This window comes from Pituophis catenifer, unplaced genomic scaffold (assembly GCF_029215685.1).
Source record: "Pituophis catenifer annectens isolate HBS135680 unplaced genomic scaffold, rPitCat1.0.hap2 SCAF_10, whole genome shotgun sequence".
Classification (NCBI taxonomy): domain Eukaryota; kingdom Metazoa; phylum Chordata; class Lepidosauria; order Squamata; family Colubridae; genus Pituophis; species Pituophis catenifer.
In genome coordinates, this window is record NW_027256890.1 from 12,038,194 (window position 1) to 12,056,063 (window position 17,870).

Consider the following 17,870-nt stretch of genomic DNA (forward strand, 5'->3'; position numbering starts at 1 on the left):
TCCCTGTTTAAGATGGTCAGTCAGACGGAGGTGTTTAGTACTGTATTTTCCCCAAAATAAGACCTAATCGGAAAATAAACCCTAACATGATTTTTCAGGATGCTCGTAATATAAGCCCTATCCCAAAATAAGCCCCGTTTAAGATTGTCAACCAGATGGAGGTGTTTAGTACTGTATTTTCCCCAAAATAAGACCTAATCAGAAAATAAGCCCTAGCATGATTTTTCAGGATGCTTGTAATATAAGCCCTACCCCAAAAATAAGCCCTGTTTAAGATGATCAACCAGACGGAGTTTAGTACTGTATTTCCCCTAAAATAAGATTTAATCTGAATATAAATATAAGCCCTACCCCAAAATAAGCCGTTTAAGATGATCAACCAGACGGAGGAGTTTAGTACTGTATTTCCCCTAAAATAAGACTTAATCTGAAAATAAACCCTAGCATGATTTTTCAGGATGCTCGTAATATAAACCCTACCCCAAAAATAAGCCCCAGTTGAGATCATCAACCAGACAGTTTAGTACTGTATTTCCCCTAAAATAAGACCTAATCAGAAAATAAGCCCTAGCATGATTTTTCAGGATGCTCGTTAATATAAGCCCCACCCCAAAAATAAGCCCCAGTTAGGATCGTCAACCAGATGAAGGTCCAACCAGAACCAGTAATAAAAAAATTTGGATTTCACCACTGCTTTCATGTCAACCAAATGGGAGTCGAGGGTTTTTCTTCTCTAAGGGACCAGACTAGGGCAGGTCTGACACCTAGTTTTGAAGTTCTATGATTTATTTGGGGAAAAGAAAGCTTCAGATTCATTCCATCTTCTTCCATGGGGGCAGAAAAAAACCCACCTCCATCCTTACCTGACCAAAGGGCTGTTGCTTTGACTCAGTGCTTTGAAAGTCAGATAACGGTCTCGGATGTTCATCCGGGGCGCATAGTAGCGCATCAGGCCATCAAACTGCTTGAAAGCAATCCCCGAGGGTCTCTATAGAGACAAAAGATACACGGAGGACGTACAGAGGGCAAGCTACTAAAGGTAGCCCTCGACTTACAACAGTTCATTCAGTGATGGTTCAAAGTTACAACGGCATTGAAAAAAGTGACTTATGACTATTTTTCACACTTACAACTGTTGTAGCATCCCCCTAGCCATTTTTAATCAAAATTCAGACGCTTGGAAACTGGCTTGCATTTATGACGGTTGCAGTGTCCCGGGGGGTGACGTGTTGCTGCAGAGAGTCTCCCCCTTCGGAGTCATTTTGTGTGGGTTGGAGGGGGGCAGAAATTCCGACTTGGGGTCTGCTTCGGCCTCCTGGTGGGGGGCTTTGGGCGAAGGCTGGAGGGAAGAGCCACTGATGGAGAAGACCAGAGGACCTCGTTCCAGTGGGACTGCATCATGGCCTGGAACTGGCTGACCATCTCAGTCCACTGAGCCTCCAGGTGCCGGTACCTGGCCTTGCACTTCCGCAGGTCTTCCCTCTGCTTGGAAAGCCTATGCTCCTAGTCCTCAGTGAGGTGCTTCTGCTGAGCCTCTTTCTCGGCCAGATCCAATTTGAACTGAGCTGTTTTGCCAAATCTTTCTCGTGGTGGCTGCTTAGCTCCAACAACTGCTTCCTGTTGGGGCCCTAAGGAGCCCAGGCGGGCAGGCAAGGCGTGGCTGGGAGGGGAGGGGCGATTAGAGGCCGGCGAAGCGCTCCTCAATGTGAGTGACATCGAGTTGGCTACGCCCATCCAGTCACATGACCACCTAGCCACGCCCACCCAGCCAGCCATTAGGCAGATCATATTCGTGGTCCGCAGGATTTAAAATTATGAATTTAGTGGACCCTGAGGTCCGAAAGATTGGGGACCCCTGCTTTAGATGCTTTGAAAAAATAGCTTGACCCCCTCCTCTTTGTGGCAGCCCCTCAAATATTGGATGTCTGCCATCAATTGTCCTGCCTGCAGCTTTTCCTCCTGTTCCTCAAGGGGCGCCTCGCAGCTCATCACCCCACTTTTCTTCCTGGAGACCCCCTTCCACCCTCCCCACCCCCACGTGTGTCCAGGACCAGGACCACCTACCTGTTTGCTAACCAGCAGGCGGTAGGCGTGCTGGACAGCTGTGCGCTTGTGAAGCAATAGCGATCGGAACTTCCTTTTTTCAATGTCACTGAAGGTGTCAAAGACGACAGCCAGGAGCTACGGGAGAAAGAAAGGGTGAAGCAACAAAAAAAAATCAAGAATGACCTCAAACTGAGCAGGAGGGAAGTTTCAAACGGCAAGTGAGAAGGTGATGACTTCACAGGAAGAAGTAGTGGAAACTTCCAGCGGAGGTAGTGAGTCGACCATGAGTTTAAATATGCTCGGGATAAAGACGTGTCCATTCATCTGACAAAAACTAAAACAATAAATCAAAAAGCCCTGGTGGCGCAGCAGACTAAAGCACTGTTATTAACATCAGCTGCCTGCAATTACTGCGAGTTCAAATCTCGCCAGGCTCAAGGTTGACTCAGCCTTCCATCCTTTCTAAGGTAGGTAAAATGAGGACCCGGATTGTGGGGGCAATAAGCTGACTTTGTATAAAATATACAAAAAGGATGAAGGCTATTGCTTAACGCATTGTAAGCCGCCCTGAGTCTCCGGAGAAGGGCGGCATATAAATCAAATAAAAATAAAAATAAAAATAAAAATAAAATAATAAAATAAATAAAATAAAATAAAATAAAATAAAATAAAATAAAATAAAATAAAATAAAATAATAAAATAAAATAATAAAATAAAACAAAATAAAATAAAATAAAATGAAATAATAACACTGTTGTGATCCGCCAGCAGCCTGTGAAGCTGGCAGCGGAGTTGGACAGTGAGGAGGCTGGGGAGGGACATGGGCCAGTCCTGGAGTCAGGGGAAGGCTCCGACGAGGGCTCTGTGTCGTAGGCAGAGATGGGGCCAGGGCCATCTGGGAGTGATGCGCAGAATCTGGAGCCTCCAGAGTTGGACATCAGAGAGGCATAGGAACAGGAGAAGCCTGTTCCTAGTGCACGCATGCGCAGAGCTGCCAGAAGGCAAGAGAAGCTAAAGCAAAAGGGACGACTCGGGAGTAAGGCCTGGAGATGATTGGCCCCTCCCACAAGGCTTAAAAGAGGAGCAAAGGCATGTGGGCCCTTTGCAGGAAAGCAACGTTAATTCTGTTCCCAGGAGAAAGATCATGAAAGGCTGGAGACTCTACTTACCAAATTCATAATGAAATACAACTCGATGGAAAGATACACGATGAAAAAGACACAGGACCATGGGTTTCGGGAGTAAGAGGGCATCATCACATCAGGAAAACTGGTTCCGAGAGAGAGAGAGAGATGAAAAGAGAAGCAACTCGGAATTAGGGAGAAACTTCCCAAAATTAAGGAGAAACTTCCTAACAGCAAGGACAATTAACAGCTTGCCACCAGAAATTGTGGGTGCCCCATCAACTGGAGGTTTTCACGAAGAGACTGGACAGCCACTTTTTCTATTTTCTATTTTCTATTCTATACTATTCTATTCTATTCCATTCCATTCCATTCCATATCTTCTCCTCTCCTCTCCTCTCCTCTCCTCTCCTCTCCTCTTCCCTTCCCTTCCCTCTATTCTATTCCATTCCATTCCATTCCTATTCCTATTCCATTCCTTTCTTTTTCTATTTCTATTTCTTTCTATTTCTATTATTTCTATTTCTATTTTCTATTCTATTCTATTCCTATTCTATATACAAAATTATGCATATACCCACATATATTATGCATTCATCTGATTCTACCTCTCTGTGGATGCAGCCTCTGTGGATGCAGGGGGGTTGGACTAGAAGACCTTCAAGGTCCCTTCCAACTCTGTTATTCTATTCTATTCTATTCTATTCTATTCTATTCTATTCTATTCTATTCTATTCTATTCCATTCCATTCCATTCCATTCCATTCCATTCCATTCCATTCCATTCCATTCTTCCTATCCCTATTCCATTTCTATTTTCTATTCTATTCTATTCTATTCTATTCTATTTCTATTCTATTTCTATTTTCTATTCTATTTCTACTCTATTTCTATTTCTATTCTATTTCTATTCCTATTCCATTCCATTCCTTTCTATTTCTATTTTCTATTCTATACTATTTCTATTCTATTCCTATTTTATTCCATTTCTATTTTCTATTTTCTATTTTCTATATTCTATTCTTCTATTCTATTCTATTCTATTCTATTCTATTCTATTCTATTCTATTCTATTCTATTCTATTCTATTCTATTCTATTCTATTCCATTCCATTCCATTCCATATCTTCTCTTCTCTTCTCTTCTCTTCTCTTCTCTTCTCTTCTCTTCTCTTCTCTTCTCTTCTCTTCTCTTCTCTCTTCTCTTCTCTTCTCTTCCCTTCCCTTCCCTTCCCTTCCCTTCCCTTCCCTTCCCTCTATTCTATTCCATTCCATTCCATTCCTATTCCTATTCCATTCCTTTCTTTTTCTATTTTCTATTTCTTTCTATTTCTATTATTTCTATTTCTATTTTCTATTCTATTCTATTCCTATTCTATATACAAAATTATGCATATACCCACATATATTATGCATTCATCTGATTCTACCTCTCTGTGGATGCAGCCTCTGTGGATGCAGGGGGGTTGAACTAGAAGACCTTCAAGGTCCCTTCCAACTTTGTTATTCTGATTCAGGAGACCCACTTTTCAAATAAAGACACTTTTAATACGAGCTTCTGAAATAGCAACGTCGCTCGTTTTCCTCTGCCCTCCCACCGCCATCGCCTCTAGTGCGGCTCCACTAATAACCCAAGACTTACTTGGCAGTGGTGAGAAGAACGAAAAGATTCACCAGGCTGCTCTCCAAAGTGTTGAAATACTACAAAAGAACGAAAAAGCACTGAGGAGACAGAAAAATGAATAGAATAGAGTTCTTTATTGGCCAAGGTGTGATTGGACACACAAGGAATTTGTCTTTGGTGCATACGCTCTCAGTGTACATAAGGAGAATAAAATACATAAAAAGATACAACACTTAGTGATAGTCAAGGTTATTAATAAGCTATCAAATCATACTAGGAAACAAGTAAAAACAGTATAAATTGAAAGATACAAGCACATAGAATAGAATAGAATAGAATAGAATAGAATAGAATAGAATAGAACAGAACAATAGAATTAGAATAGAATAGAAATTAATAAAAGACTAGAACAGAACAGAACAGAACAAGGAAAGAAGGAAGGAAGGAGGATAGGATAGGATAGGATAGGATAGGATAGGATAGGATAGGATAGGATAGGATAAGAATTTAGAATAGAATAGAATAGAATAGAATAGAACAGAACAGAAGGAAGAAAGGAAGGAAGAATAGAATAGAATAATAGAATAGAATAGAATAGAATAGAATAAGAATTTAGAATAGAATAGAATAGAATAGAATAGAATAGAATAGAATAGAATAGAATAGAATAGAATAGAATAGAATAGAATTTTATTGGTCAATTGTGATTGGACACACAAGGAATTTGTCTTTGGTGCATAGGCTCTCAGTGTACATAAAGAAAAAATAAAATATATTCCTCAAGAATCATAAGATACAACACTTAGTGAGAGTCATAGGATACTACTAAGCAATCGAATCATACTAGGAAACAATAAAAACAATTTAAGTTGTAAAGATACAAGCAAATAAAATATAAAAAAATAAAAAAGTAAATCAAATAAACAAAAAATAAACAAACATGGATAATAGCCATAAGTGGGAAAAGATAGGTACTAGGAAGGATGAGAAGAAGAATAGTAATACAGTCTTAGTAGTTAATTTGACAGTGTTGTGGGAATTATCGTATTTTTCGGAGTATAAGACCTTCTGGACTATAAGACCTCAGCTTTTTTGGTGAGGAAAACAAGGAAAAGAAATCTGCCTCTGCCTCGGCTTCCCAGCAATTTTGCTTCATTGCAGCAAACAGCAAATAGCCTGCTTTACTTTCATTTTCGTTTTCAGCATAGCTTGATTAGCACAAGAAAAAAAAAAATCTGCTCCCAGCAATTTACCTGCTTGCAGCAAGCAGCAGAGGTGCGCGCAAAACAGCTGAGAGCAAAACAGCTGAGAGTCGGGAGGCCGATCCAATCAACTTGTGCTAATCAGGCTGTGCTGAAGCTGAAACGGGCCGTTTCTTCTTGCTTCTTGCTGCAAGGAGGTAAACTGCTGGGAAGCAGAGGGAGGCCAAAGGGTGGGGGCCAGTGGGTGGGCGGGGCTACATTTGGTGTATAAGACGCACCTAAATTTTCACCCCCTTTTTAGGGGGGAAAAAGGTGCGTCTTATACTCCGAAAAATACGGTAATTGTTTAGCAGAGTGATGGCATTCAGGAAAAAAAACTGTCCTTGTGTCTAGTTGTTCTGGTGCGAAACAGTTGCTTCTGAATTGACAATTTCAGAAGAATTTCGTGGCCTGAAAGGATCTCGAATGCCTCTCCAGTTTAGCGAGAAAAAAATATTCTTGCGTTAAGTTTTCCTTGCTTCGGGAAAAAAAAAGCAACGAACTGAAAACTCCTGGCTGTAACTTTGCTGGCTAAGCATGTCACATGCATGTTTCATCCGTTCCTTTTTCGCATAAACAATTAAGCGAAACGATGCCACTAAGGGCTGGATGGGTGACACATTAATTTATTTTAAAAGGGGGAAGGAAATGGAGCCAAATTGAGACTCACAACTGCTTGACCCAACAGCGAATCTAGAACTGTCTGCACAGCACTGGAATTCACTTCAGCAAAAGTTGTTTAAAAGTTTCCCCCTGTTAAGATTTGTGGAACTGTCAAGAGTGCTGGAATTTATGGTTTACTTACAGGGTCCCATTTGTTTGGAGAGAACAGATAAAATCCTAGAAGAAAGAACGGAGAAAGATCAAACAAATTGCATCTATAAAATGTTACCGAAAAAGGAGAATATTTGTAGCTCAGGGTTGTCTTCATGTCAGAAGTCTTTAAAAAGTTTCAAGTTTGGAGAACCCCCGATCTAGACAAATTATGCATGACGCAACCAACCATTTCCACATTTTTTTATATTTACTTTATTCTCCGTTTTTTCAAACACGAGGGGTCCTTGGTGCTCTCTGAGATCAGTTTGTTTTCTTGCATGATCCAAACTAGGTAACGTTAAATCGTACTAGAAAAGTCGTAAAACGGGGCAAAACTCACTTAGCAAAATTTTTCGCTTAGCAACGGAAATCCTGGGCTCAATTGTGGTCGTAAATCCAGGACTACCTGTATTGAATAATCTCTCCATGGAAGTTAAACCGGCGTATGCTCAACCCTGGGCAGACCAAGAGAAAACATGATGCGTCTTGTTTTGTGAGATTGCAATGTACACTTAGGAGGCGTTGCTACCTCCACCACAATGATACACGCAAGTGCGTAACAGCTATGCCACAACGCATGGCGCTGCCTGCGTTGCGACGTCTCGACACACGTTCTGTCCAGCTCCCTTGACTGCAAATGTTTCTGCTTTTCCTGAAAATGTTTCGCCTTAAACAAATGAATAGAAGAGTGGGAAAAAAAATTCATACCCAAAATTGCAAAGATGACCATGAAGAAAAGCAAAAGGAGGAGAATATCAATGAAGGGTGGCAGAGACTGAAAAATCTGACGTAGGTTTCTGGAAAACACAAAACAAAAACAAAAAAACAAAACAGCGGCTCTTTGAAAGAAAAACATCCCTCCACGTCGATTATTATTCCATCCCTTAAAAGCAGCCAGTGAGTGAGATGCCGAAACAGTAACACTCCACCATTGTTTAAAGTTCCCCAGGTTAAACTTGCAAACAAATACTGTCAGGGCTCCGACGAATGCCCTAATTAACTCATGAGCCTCGAGCCAAGCTTCAAAAGCAATCCAGTTATTTATTAGGAGCAACATGTCGGCAGCTTCCCAAGTGTAGTCAACTCTGCTGCACGGAATTTACGGCTCAGCTATGACCCTGTTTCCCCCCTCCTCTCAGGCTGTGTCATAAATCACATTCTCCAACGAGGCACTTTTGCGGGCTGTAGAAACCACGCCTCTGCTCTGATGTAGGCTTCCTTGGAAAGCATAAAGCACAATCTTAGTCCCAGCAAACCTCTTTAATTCAAAGGGCTGTGAATTATTGTCATTCTCAATCTGAAAAGCTTCTCAAATAGTCTTTCAAGCGAGTGTTTATAAACACCCACCTTATCTCCCTTAGAACGCTGCCAGAGAACTAATTGCCAAACGGAGGGCAAGGCCAAACCGCTGAACTGCCGATCTTTCGATAGACGAGCTCAGCGTCTTAGCCACTGAACCACCGTATCCCTCTAATTGTGTACAAGCTATGGTTCAAACCTCCAGTTAGTAGCCTTCAAATCAAAAGGCTTGACTCAAATCAACCCTTTACACCAGGGGTGTCAAACTCAAGGCATGTGGGCTGGATCTGGCCTGTGGGGTATTTCAATCTGGCCAGCGGCGCTGGTCTGGAAATAGCAAAGGACCAGTCCGCTGAGCATCTGGCGGCCAAAAACGGAGGAGCCACCGGGGAGCCGGTGGCACCGGGGAAGCCACGCACGGCCTCCCACATGCTCCATTTTGGGCCTGGGCAGCCTCCTGTAGCACTCTGCCGACCAAAACACGGGCCCCGCATCCCGTTTTGGCCAACAGAGTACTGCAGAAGGCCGTCCAGGTCGAAACGGGGCATGCCACAATTTACACAATTGTTCATCGAAAAGCAAGTGAAAAAGAGAAACGCCAGTCTTCTTGCCAAGAGAATCGCACCAGCCTGCTCAGAGACAACCTAACCCGTTACCTTCTCACAGCTCCACAATAACGACAATCGACCAGGAAGATGCACCGCAAGGCTCGGGTGATGCGAAGGTGGGATGTCTGACGCACCAACACCACGACCGCTTCTACAAACTGCAGGAAGAGGACGCAGGTCTGCAGGGGGGAGAAGAAGATAAGAGAAAGGCGTGGGGTGTGGTGGAACGCAGCCTGGATTCCCAGGAGGAAGGGAGGAGGGAGGGGCTGCATTCCAGAGGATCCTCCAGAAGGGGCGGAGCTTAAATAGTTTGGATGGGAGGGAGAGAGTGAAGAAGAGTCCTGTTGTGGTCCGCTAGCAGCCTATGGACCTGGCAGCGGAGTCGGACAGTGAGGAGGCTGGGGAGGAACATGGTCCAGTCCTGGAGTCTGGGGAAGGCCCCGAGGAGGGCCCTGTGTCAGAGGCAGAGATGGGGCCAGGGCCATCTGGGAGTAATGCGCAGACCCCAGAGCCCCCAGAGTCGGACAGCAGAGAGGCATAGGAACAGGAGGAGCCTGTTCCTAGTGCATGCATGAGCAGAGCTGCCAGAAGGCAAGAGCAGCTAAAGCAAAAGGGACAACTCGGGAGTAAGGCCAGGAGATGATTGGCCCCTCCCATAAGGCTTAAAAGAGAAACAGAGGCACTTGGGCATTTTGCAGAAAAGCAACGTTGCTAACTCTGTTTCCAGTCGGCATCTTGTTTGTTTCTGAACTTCGTGGGGCTTTGCCAAGTAAGGCCTTTGGCAGGGTGTCAAAGAAGATAAAAGTGGGTGATTATCCCGAAGGACTTCTTCCGAAGGACTTGTTTTGCAACTGACTGGGACTCAGCTGGGAATGAACGTAATTCTCAGCTGTTACAATAAAATAGGTTTTTTTGGGACTAATTGTGTATTGTAATAACTCAGTAAGCCTAGGTCACAACAAGTCCTCCTTAGCAATTCTTAACATACAAAGGAAGTCCTCATCTTACAAACATTACTTAGTGAGTTTGATGTTCCAATGGCACTGAAAAAAGTGTCTTATGACCATTTTTCACACTTACGACCATTGCAAGCATTCCCCAAGGTCACAGGATCAAAATTCAGACACTTTGCAACTGGCTCATATTTATGACAGTTGCAGTGTCCCGGGGGGGTCACTTTTGCGACCTTCTGACCAACCAAGTCCATGGGGAAGCCAGATTCGTTTAACGACCTCATGATTCACTTAATAACGGCCGCCATCTGCTTAACCACTGTTAAATGAGTAGCACGGTTGTTAAATGAACCTGGTTCGCTCCCTGTTGGTTGTGCTTCTCAGAAGGTCGCAAAAGGGGATCCCGGGACACTACGACCCGTCATAAATGCAAGTCAGTTGTGCCAAAAGTCTGAATTTTGATCACATGACCACCGGGATAACTGTAGCGGTCGGTAAGGGATTTAATTTCAGCGATTCATCTAACCGACGCGGCAAGAAAAGTCGTAAATCGATACAAAACTCTCAATTCGCATAATTTCTCACCTAGCAACATAAATGTTGGCCTCAATTATAGCCATAAACGGAGAATTACTTGTATATCCATAGGAAACAAGAATAAACCTGGTGGGATATATTTCCAGGTTAAAAACAGCAGCCGAGTTCTTGCTAGGTAGGTATGGCCTTACCTTGACCATGGTTCTTTTGTGGCGGATGTAGGTATGGAAGCCCAGCCATCTTAATTTCATGGAGAGCTCAAACAACACAACCGTCAAGGCGAACAGCTCCAAGGTAGCGTGGACCTGAAACAAGATGAGGGAAGGATCCTGCAAAATCCCCATTCCCACCCCCACTCTGGGGCCAGCCAGAGGTGGCATTTGCCGGTTCTCCGAACGACTCAAAATTTCCGCTACCGGTTCGTCAGAACCTGCTGGATTTCACCCCTTCTCCCTCCCTTTCCCCAGGAGCCACGTACGTAAATGCCGAGGCGGAATATGGCAACCGCGGGGGCTTCGCAGAGCGACAACAGCAAGAGCAACAGAGCTGTGGTTAGCTCCATCAGATAGAAGAGATGGTTGTGGACAAAGAGGTAGGAGGCGAGGGCTTTGTGGTCCTTGGGATGAGTGACGAATTTATCATTGTTCTCGCCTTCCTGGAATGTTTAATGGGGGGAAAAAAAGAAGAAGAAAAATCGCATCATTATGGCACAAACCCCAAATATAGGCAGTCCTCGACTTACGACAATGGAGCCTTAAAATTTCTGTTGCTAAGCGGGACAGTTGTTAAAGGAATTATGATGCCTCATTTTACGACCTTTCTGTTCTGTCCCCGTCTCACACACGCACACAAACAGATAGCCAGGGTTAAATAAAACTGGCAGACAACAAATTCTTCCGATAAGAGAATTGGCAGCAACCTAGTAGCTGCTTACCAAGAACTTTACTCAGAGGGAGGGGTTGTTCCTCCGACAGATAAACCCAAACAAGATACACACAGTTCAAGAATTGTCAAGTCCAGTCCGTATTAAATCCAAGGCAGATAACGTTGTTTCAAAGATACAATGTGACTCGCTAGTAGTTTGTTTTGTCCGTCACAGAGTCTGAATGGCCACCTCCACCCCCTTTTATCCCATGGGGTGTGGTCCAATGACTCAGCCTAATCTCTGGCACGCCTCCTCTTCTGCTGCGCGCACCTGTCTCTCCAACGCTGGCGTGGATCCAGCCAAGACTTATCTCCATCACTGTCCGACTGCGAGGAGATACCTGGCTCCTGGCCAATCTCTTCTCCTTCAGGAGACACCTGAGGCATTGCCAGAGAGGAGGGCCCTGGGGAGGGAGGCCTGGCCAACTCCTCTCCTTCATGTTCGGAGCCTTCTCCCTCCGATAACACAGGCTCAGGTAACGGAACCACAACACTTTCTGGCCAGAGTGGGAGGCACATGAATTCACAACCGGTGCGCCCCAGCACCGAAAATGTGAGCAGGCACGTGTGCATGCTCGCATGCGACCTTCTGCGCATGCACTTTGTTCACTTGCGCGCTTGCACGCATGCACATGTCTTAAAAAACACAGCTACCGTATTTTTCGGACGATAAGACGCACTTAAATTTAGAAGAGGAAAACAATAAAAAAAAAGGTTTTGGCCTAACTTTTCAGCCCTTTTTTCAGCCCTTTTCTAGTCTTTTTTTGGCCTGTTTCCGGGGCTTTTTTCGGCTCATTTTCGAGGCTTTTTCCGGCCCATTTTCAAGGCTTTTTGCTGTCCATTTTTGGGGCTTTTTTTGGTCCATTTTCGAGGCTTTTTTGGGGCCATTTTTGAGGCTTTTTTTGGTTCATTTTTGAGGCTTCTTTTGGCCCATTTTCTAGGCTATTTTTGGCCCGTTTTTTCTAAAAAAGCCTCAAAACCGAGCCAAAAAAAGCCCCAAAAACGGGCTGAAAAAGGCCTGAAAAAGGCCTGGAAACAGGGTGCGATGAAGCCAAAAAAATGGCCGGCAAGTGGTCAGGGCTTCGGCAATATTCGGTCTATATAGATGCACAGACATTTTCGCCCCCTTTTGGGAGACAAAAAAGTGCATCTTATAGTCCGAAAAATACGGTAAATAGGACAGCAGCCGCCTACCACTGGTTGTTGGGAATGTGTGGACTTCAACTCCCAGAATTCTTAGCGCCCGTTCTTCAGGCTGGGGGATTCTGGGACACCCTCCGCCCCCCTCCCATTTTCCTCCCCTTCATTTTTTCCCCCCCAAGACGTAACGCAAAAATTACGGCCCACCTGTAGATAAATTGCAGCTTCCTGGTAGTTCATTTCCCAAGTTCGTCTTCCGCGATCCCACGGGTGAGAACATCGTTCTCCCGTCGCTGGGCTGGACATATCGTGGATCTCGTCATAATTGATGCCATCTTGATGGGAAGCAGGGAAAAAAGATTGTAAACTCTAGGCAATTTCATTTTTGGCTTCTCTGTTCCTAGGACCTTCCCTTCCCAAGGAAGGCGAGACCCTCTTCATGTTAAAACTGTGGTGGAGGCATTCGAGCGAGTGATTTGTGTCCCCTGAAACTTGTCAAGTTCCTAGACCTCATGAAGAAAAATGAGGTCATCTAGTCGGGCTGCGCTGAATTCTCAGGAACCCAATGTTGTGAAGGGGAGCTCTGTTTATGTTGAGTGCCGCCAAGTAGACGTTCCATAGACAAAAATAAAAATTAAAAAAAACGCTAAAAGGTGCAGTTAAGGTCTGTTTCTGTTATTAAAACCTCTTGGCATTTTTGTGTTTGCCATCCTGGTTGCAACTTTGATTCCTCTTTTGTTCCTAAAGACATTTTAAACTCAAAACACGCGGCCGTGTTTATTTTCTCTTTTTAAGGAAAATGTTTAATTTCGGTCAACGAAGATGATTAGGGGACTGGAGAGCTGAAACATAGGAAGGACGGTTGCAGGAACTGGGTATGTCTAGTTTAATGAAAAGAAGGACTAGGGGAGACATGATAGCAGTCTTCCAAAATCTCAGGGGCTGCCCCAAAGAAGAGGCAGTCAAGCTATTCTCCAAAGCACCTGAAGGCAGGACAAGAAGCAACGGATGGAAACTCATCAAGGAGAGAAGCAACTTAGAACTAAGGAGAAATTTCCTGACAGTGAAAACAAATAATCGGTGGAACTTCTTGCTTCCAGAAGTTGTAAATGCTCCAACACTGGAAGTTTTTAGGAAGAGATTAGACAACCAATTGTTTGAAATGATACAGGGTCCCAAAACGGTATTTTTGCACTTCTATTTGAACACAGCTCTCACATCACAATGTTGGAAAAGCACATTTCCTGGTTAGAGAAGTCTTCTTGGAGCCTGGGGAGGGCAAAATAACCTTCCCCACCCACCCCCACCCCCAGAGGCCCTCTGGAGACCAGAAATTTCCGACCTCCGGAGGGCCTCCGGGGGGGGGGAGGCTGGTTTTGCCCTTCCCAGGCTCCTAGAAAGCGTCTGGAGTCTGGGGAGAGCGAAAAAGGGGCCTTCCCCACCCCCTCAGAGGCCCTCCAGAGGCCGGAAACAGTGTGTTTCCTGACTTCCGGTAGGCCCGAAAATCAGCTGGCCAGCGCGCGCATGCGTGCTGCAGCTAAGCTAGGGCAATGTTCACGTCCCACCGATATGGCTCCGTGTGCCACCTGTGGCACGCGTGCCATAGGCTCGCCATGACAGCCCTACGCCATTCCAGACCAATGCCTGTCCAATCCCTTCTTAAAAAAACCTCCAGGAATGGAGAACTGCAAATCGAACACGCTTGCTTTGCAAAGACCTCCGAACGCATTTCCACTTGCAAATCTTTTCAAAACCCTTGGCTTCCCCACTCACTCACTCACCCACCCCCAAGTAGGCTGGTTTGCACAAAGGAATGAGTGTGCTGCCGAGATGCCCACCAGCACCGTTGGTCTGGTTGCTTTGGGAACAGGTGGGAATCACGCACACGGCATCCTAAGCCAGCATTAAAAACCCTGGAAAGCCGACAGCCCACGCATACGAAACGACAGAAACTTTTCAGCAGCGTCTCGTCGCTCGGCCCTTGCCGGAGGTGACTCAGAAATCAGCGGAACAAATGTTGGGAGCAACAACAAGGGGGAGGGAAAAAAAAAAAAACCTAGAATGTCACAGTTTCCAGGAAACGGGATCTGGCAAGGATTAATTAACATCCACTCTCAGTTTTTGCATTTTAATAGTTGCTGATTTTCCAGGATGAGGAGAGAGAGGGTGGTGGGGGGGGGGGACAGGGATTAATCAAGTCTTTTTAATCAGGCGTCAAAAATTGGGCCGGCTGAGCAAAAATCGCCGGTGTCCTCGTTTTACGACCAGAATTGGGCCCAGAATTTCTGCTGCCGCACGAAACATTGGTTAAATTGCCTTGTTTTGTGAGCTTTCCTGCTGCAGTTGTTAAACGAATCACTGCAGTGGTTAAGCTAGTGACACAGTTGTTAAGTGAATCCGGCTTCCCCGTCGCGAAAGGGGACCCCGCAACCGTCATAAATACCAGTCAGTTGCCGAATGTCGGAATTCTGATCACCTGACTACGGGGATGCCGCAATGGACGTAAGTGTGAACAACGGTCGTAAGTCACTTTTTGCAGTGCCGTTCCAATGGTCACTAAATGAACTGTTGTAAGTCGAGGACTATCTGTACAGTTCGCCACCGTAACAGCTAGACCAAGGATGGCAAACCTTTTCGGCACCGAGTGCCCAAACCGGAACGTGCGTGCGAAGACCAGCTGGCTGGTGCACGCATGCCTGGTTTTTTTTGCCGTTTTTCAGGCCTGAAAACAGTCCACAAAATGGCTCGGGAAAGGCTTGGAAAACGGCCTCAGAAAGGCCCGGAAACAGCCCCCAAAATGGTCTGGTTTTCGGCCGTTTTCCGGCACCTGCAAAGACCAGCTGGCCAGTGTGCGCTTGCCTGTTTTTTGCTCATTTTCAGGCTATTTTTCGGGCCAAAAACGGCCCAAATAGCCTGAAAACAGCCCAAAAATGGCCTGAAAAATTACCTGAAAACAGCCCCCAAAATGGCCTGAAAATGGCCCAAATAACAGCCTGAAAAAGGCCTGAAAGCAGCCCAAAAAATGGCCTGAAACAGCCTGAAAAAAGCCTGAAAAACGTCCTCAAAAACAGGCTGAAAACGGCCCAAAAATGGCACAAAAAACAGCCTGAAAAAGGCCTGAAAACGGCCTAAAAAACAGCCCAAAAAATGGCCTGAAACGGCCCAAAAATGGCCTGAAAATGGCCCGAATAACAGCCTGATAAAGGCCTGAAAGCAGCCCAAAAATGGCCTGAAACGGCCTGAAAAAAGCCTGAAAAACGGCCTGAAAAACAGGCTGAAAATGGCCCAAAAATGGCCTGAAAAACAGCCTGAAAAAGGCCTGAAAACGGCCTAAAAAACGGCCCCCAAATGGCCTGAAAACTGTCGAGCCTAGCAACCTGCTCGACACCGCTAACGCGTGTTGAAAGCATCGAGGGACATATACATACTTGGTGGTGGTGGCACTGGGTGCAGGCGGCCGTCTGTGGGGCGAGGGGAGGTGGTATCGGGTGCGACGGGCTTAGGACATCTCCAAATGATGCTGCAACCAGCACCTTCGAGAACCAGCTGGGACGCTTCCGCGCTAACAAGGGTGTGGTGATAAATGGGGGCGCGGTTTAAAAGGGTTAATGAGAAGGGAGGGCTATATAAACGCCCATTTCTAGTACACTGTAGCGCCGATTTCATTCGTCTTTACGAGTCACAGCGTGTAGCCGTCCACAGACGCGAATAAACCAGCGTGCCAAAGAGAGCTGATAGGGGTGCTGCTGTGTTTTGATTGCGTCTTGCACGGTCCACCTGAGAAAAACGGCGCAAAAAATGGACTGAAACAGCCCAAAAAATGGACTGAAAACAGCCCCCAAAATGGCCTAAAAACGGCCCCAAAACGGCCTCAAAACGGTTCAAAAAACAGCCTGAAAATGCCCCAAAAAACAGCCCAAAGAAGGTCTGAAAACACTTGGAAACCAGAAGAGCAGCTGGCAACGGCACGTGTGCCCCGGAGAGGACTCTGCGTGCCACAGGTTCACCATCATGGAGCTAAACCAAACTGGCTTTAAGAAATTCACTCCCCAGAGACAAAAACAGACGTGCTTTTCCATGAGTGCGTGGGGTGCTTTGCACAAACAGATGCACTGTGGCATTTTCTTATTTCCTTTTGGGCCACGTTGATATTTTTCTGCCTCCGTGTTTCTGAATCACTCCATCCTCCTCTCGGCTCAGGGAGAATCTCTTTCCAGAGATTCAAGGTGAACGAAGGAATCAAACAGGCTTAAAAAAAAATAAAATAAAATCTACTTTGTTCCTAGATTTGCAACTCCAGAGCACGAGAGCCACTGTCCCTCAGCCCGGCATGTGCTGTGGCCCGCCAGCGGCCTGCGTGGATCATGGCTGATCCCGACGAGGAGGAGGCTGGTGTGGTGTCGCGCCAGCAGCCGGCACAGCCAGCGCTCGCGTCGGACAGCGAGGAGGCTGAAGAGGATGTGGTGCCAGAGACAGAGACTCAGCCAGGGCCTTCAGAACCTCCGGAGGCTCCTTCAAGTGGAGAGAGCGAAGTGGAGGAGCCTCTCCTCAATGCTCGAGCACGCAGGGCTGCTAAAAGGCAGGAGTGGCTACTCAGGAGGAGGAGGTCTCCTCGAGAGTAAGGCTTGAGGATAACTGGCCATTCCCTTAGCCTATTTAAGTCACACGCCTTTAGTAAGTTTCTTGCTGGAAACAACTTGTAATTATCATCAGAGCATTGCTGGAAAAGTCTTATCGTATCTTGTTTTCTGGGCTGGTTGCCAACCTTTGCTGGACTTTGGTTTATTCTTGCTACTTAATAAATTTGATAAGGACCGTTGGTGTGTGTCAATATCCTCGGGAATCCAGAGCTGGGGCAGAACAGCATGGGTGAAAAAAAATCATGATTTCTCTCCCTCCCCCCCTTTTATTCCTTCCCTTATTTTCATCCAAAGATTTCCCAGCTCTGCTTTCCTCCAACAGATGGCATGGAAGGGCGAAGAGAAAAACAACGTAGGCCTTTTTAAAATCCGCCGTTTTAAAAACAACACGAAAAAGAAGTCGTCTCAGGAATGTAATCTGTCCATTACACACGCTTAGAATCATAGGGCTGGAAGGGACCTTGGAGGTCTTCTAGACTAACCCCACTGCCCAAGACAGGAGAGGACTTATATCATCCCGGTCAAAAGGTTGTCCAGTTTCTGAAAAACCTCCAGTGATGGCAGCACCCACAACTTCTGGAGGCAAGCTGAATTTATTGTTCTCACTGCCAGGGGAATTTCTATTTAGTTCTAGGTTGCTTCTCTCTAACAAGCTTCCATCCATACATCTTGTCCTGCCCTCTGGTATCCTATAGCTGTGATGGTGAACCTATGGCACGTGTGCCACAGGTGGCACGCGTAGCCATATCGGTGGGCACGTGAGTGTTGCCCTAGCTCAGCGCCGGCCAGCTGATTTTTGGACCTTCCGGGCCCACTGGAAGTTGGGAAACAGGCTATTTCCGGTCTCCGGAGGGCCTCCAGGGAGATGGGGAAGGCCATTTTTGCCCTCCCCAGGCTCCTAGAAAGGCTCTGGAGCCT

At 45.8% G+C, this 17,870-nt stretch overlaps 1 protein-coding gene across 1 annotated transcript in view; it reads right to left on the minus strand.

Annotated features, from left to right (window-relative positions):
• TPCN1 (two pore segment channel 1) overlaps positions 1–17,870 on the minus strand; it is a 40,802-nt gene that overhangs the window by 20,620 nt on the left and 2,312 nt on the right. Inside the window, exons 2-11 of the mRNA XM_070950606.1 lie at positions 12,520–12,647; positions 10,727–10,903; positions 10,440–10,553; positions 8,807–8,937; positions 7,560–7,648; positions 6,841–6,875; positions 4,813–4,871; positions 3,217–3,316; positions 2,065–2,181; positions 864–988 (exon numbers count right to left, since the gene is read on the minus strand). Coding sequence (XP_070806707.1) covers positions 864–988; positions 2,065–2,181; positions 3,217–3,316; positions 4,813–4,871; positions 6,841–6,875; positions 7,560–7,648; positions 8,807–8,937; positions 10,440–10,553; positions 10,727–10,903; positions 12,520–12,647 — 1,075 coding nt within the window. The remainder of the gene's footprint in view (positions 1–863; positions 989–2,064; positions 2,182–3,216; positions 3,317–4,812; positions 4,872–6,840; positions 6,876–7,559; positions 7,649–8,806; positions 8,938–10,439; positions 10,554–10,726; positions 10,904–12,519; positions 12,648–17,870) is intronic.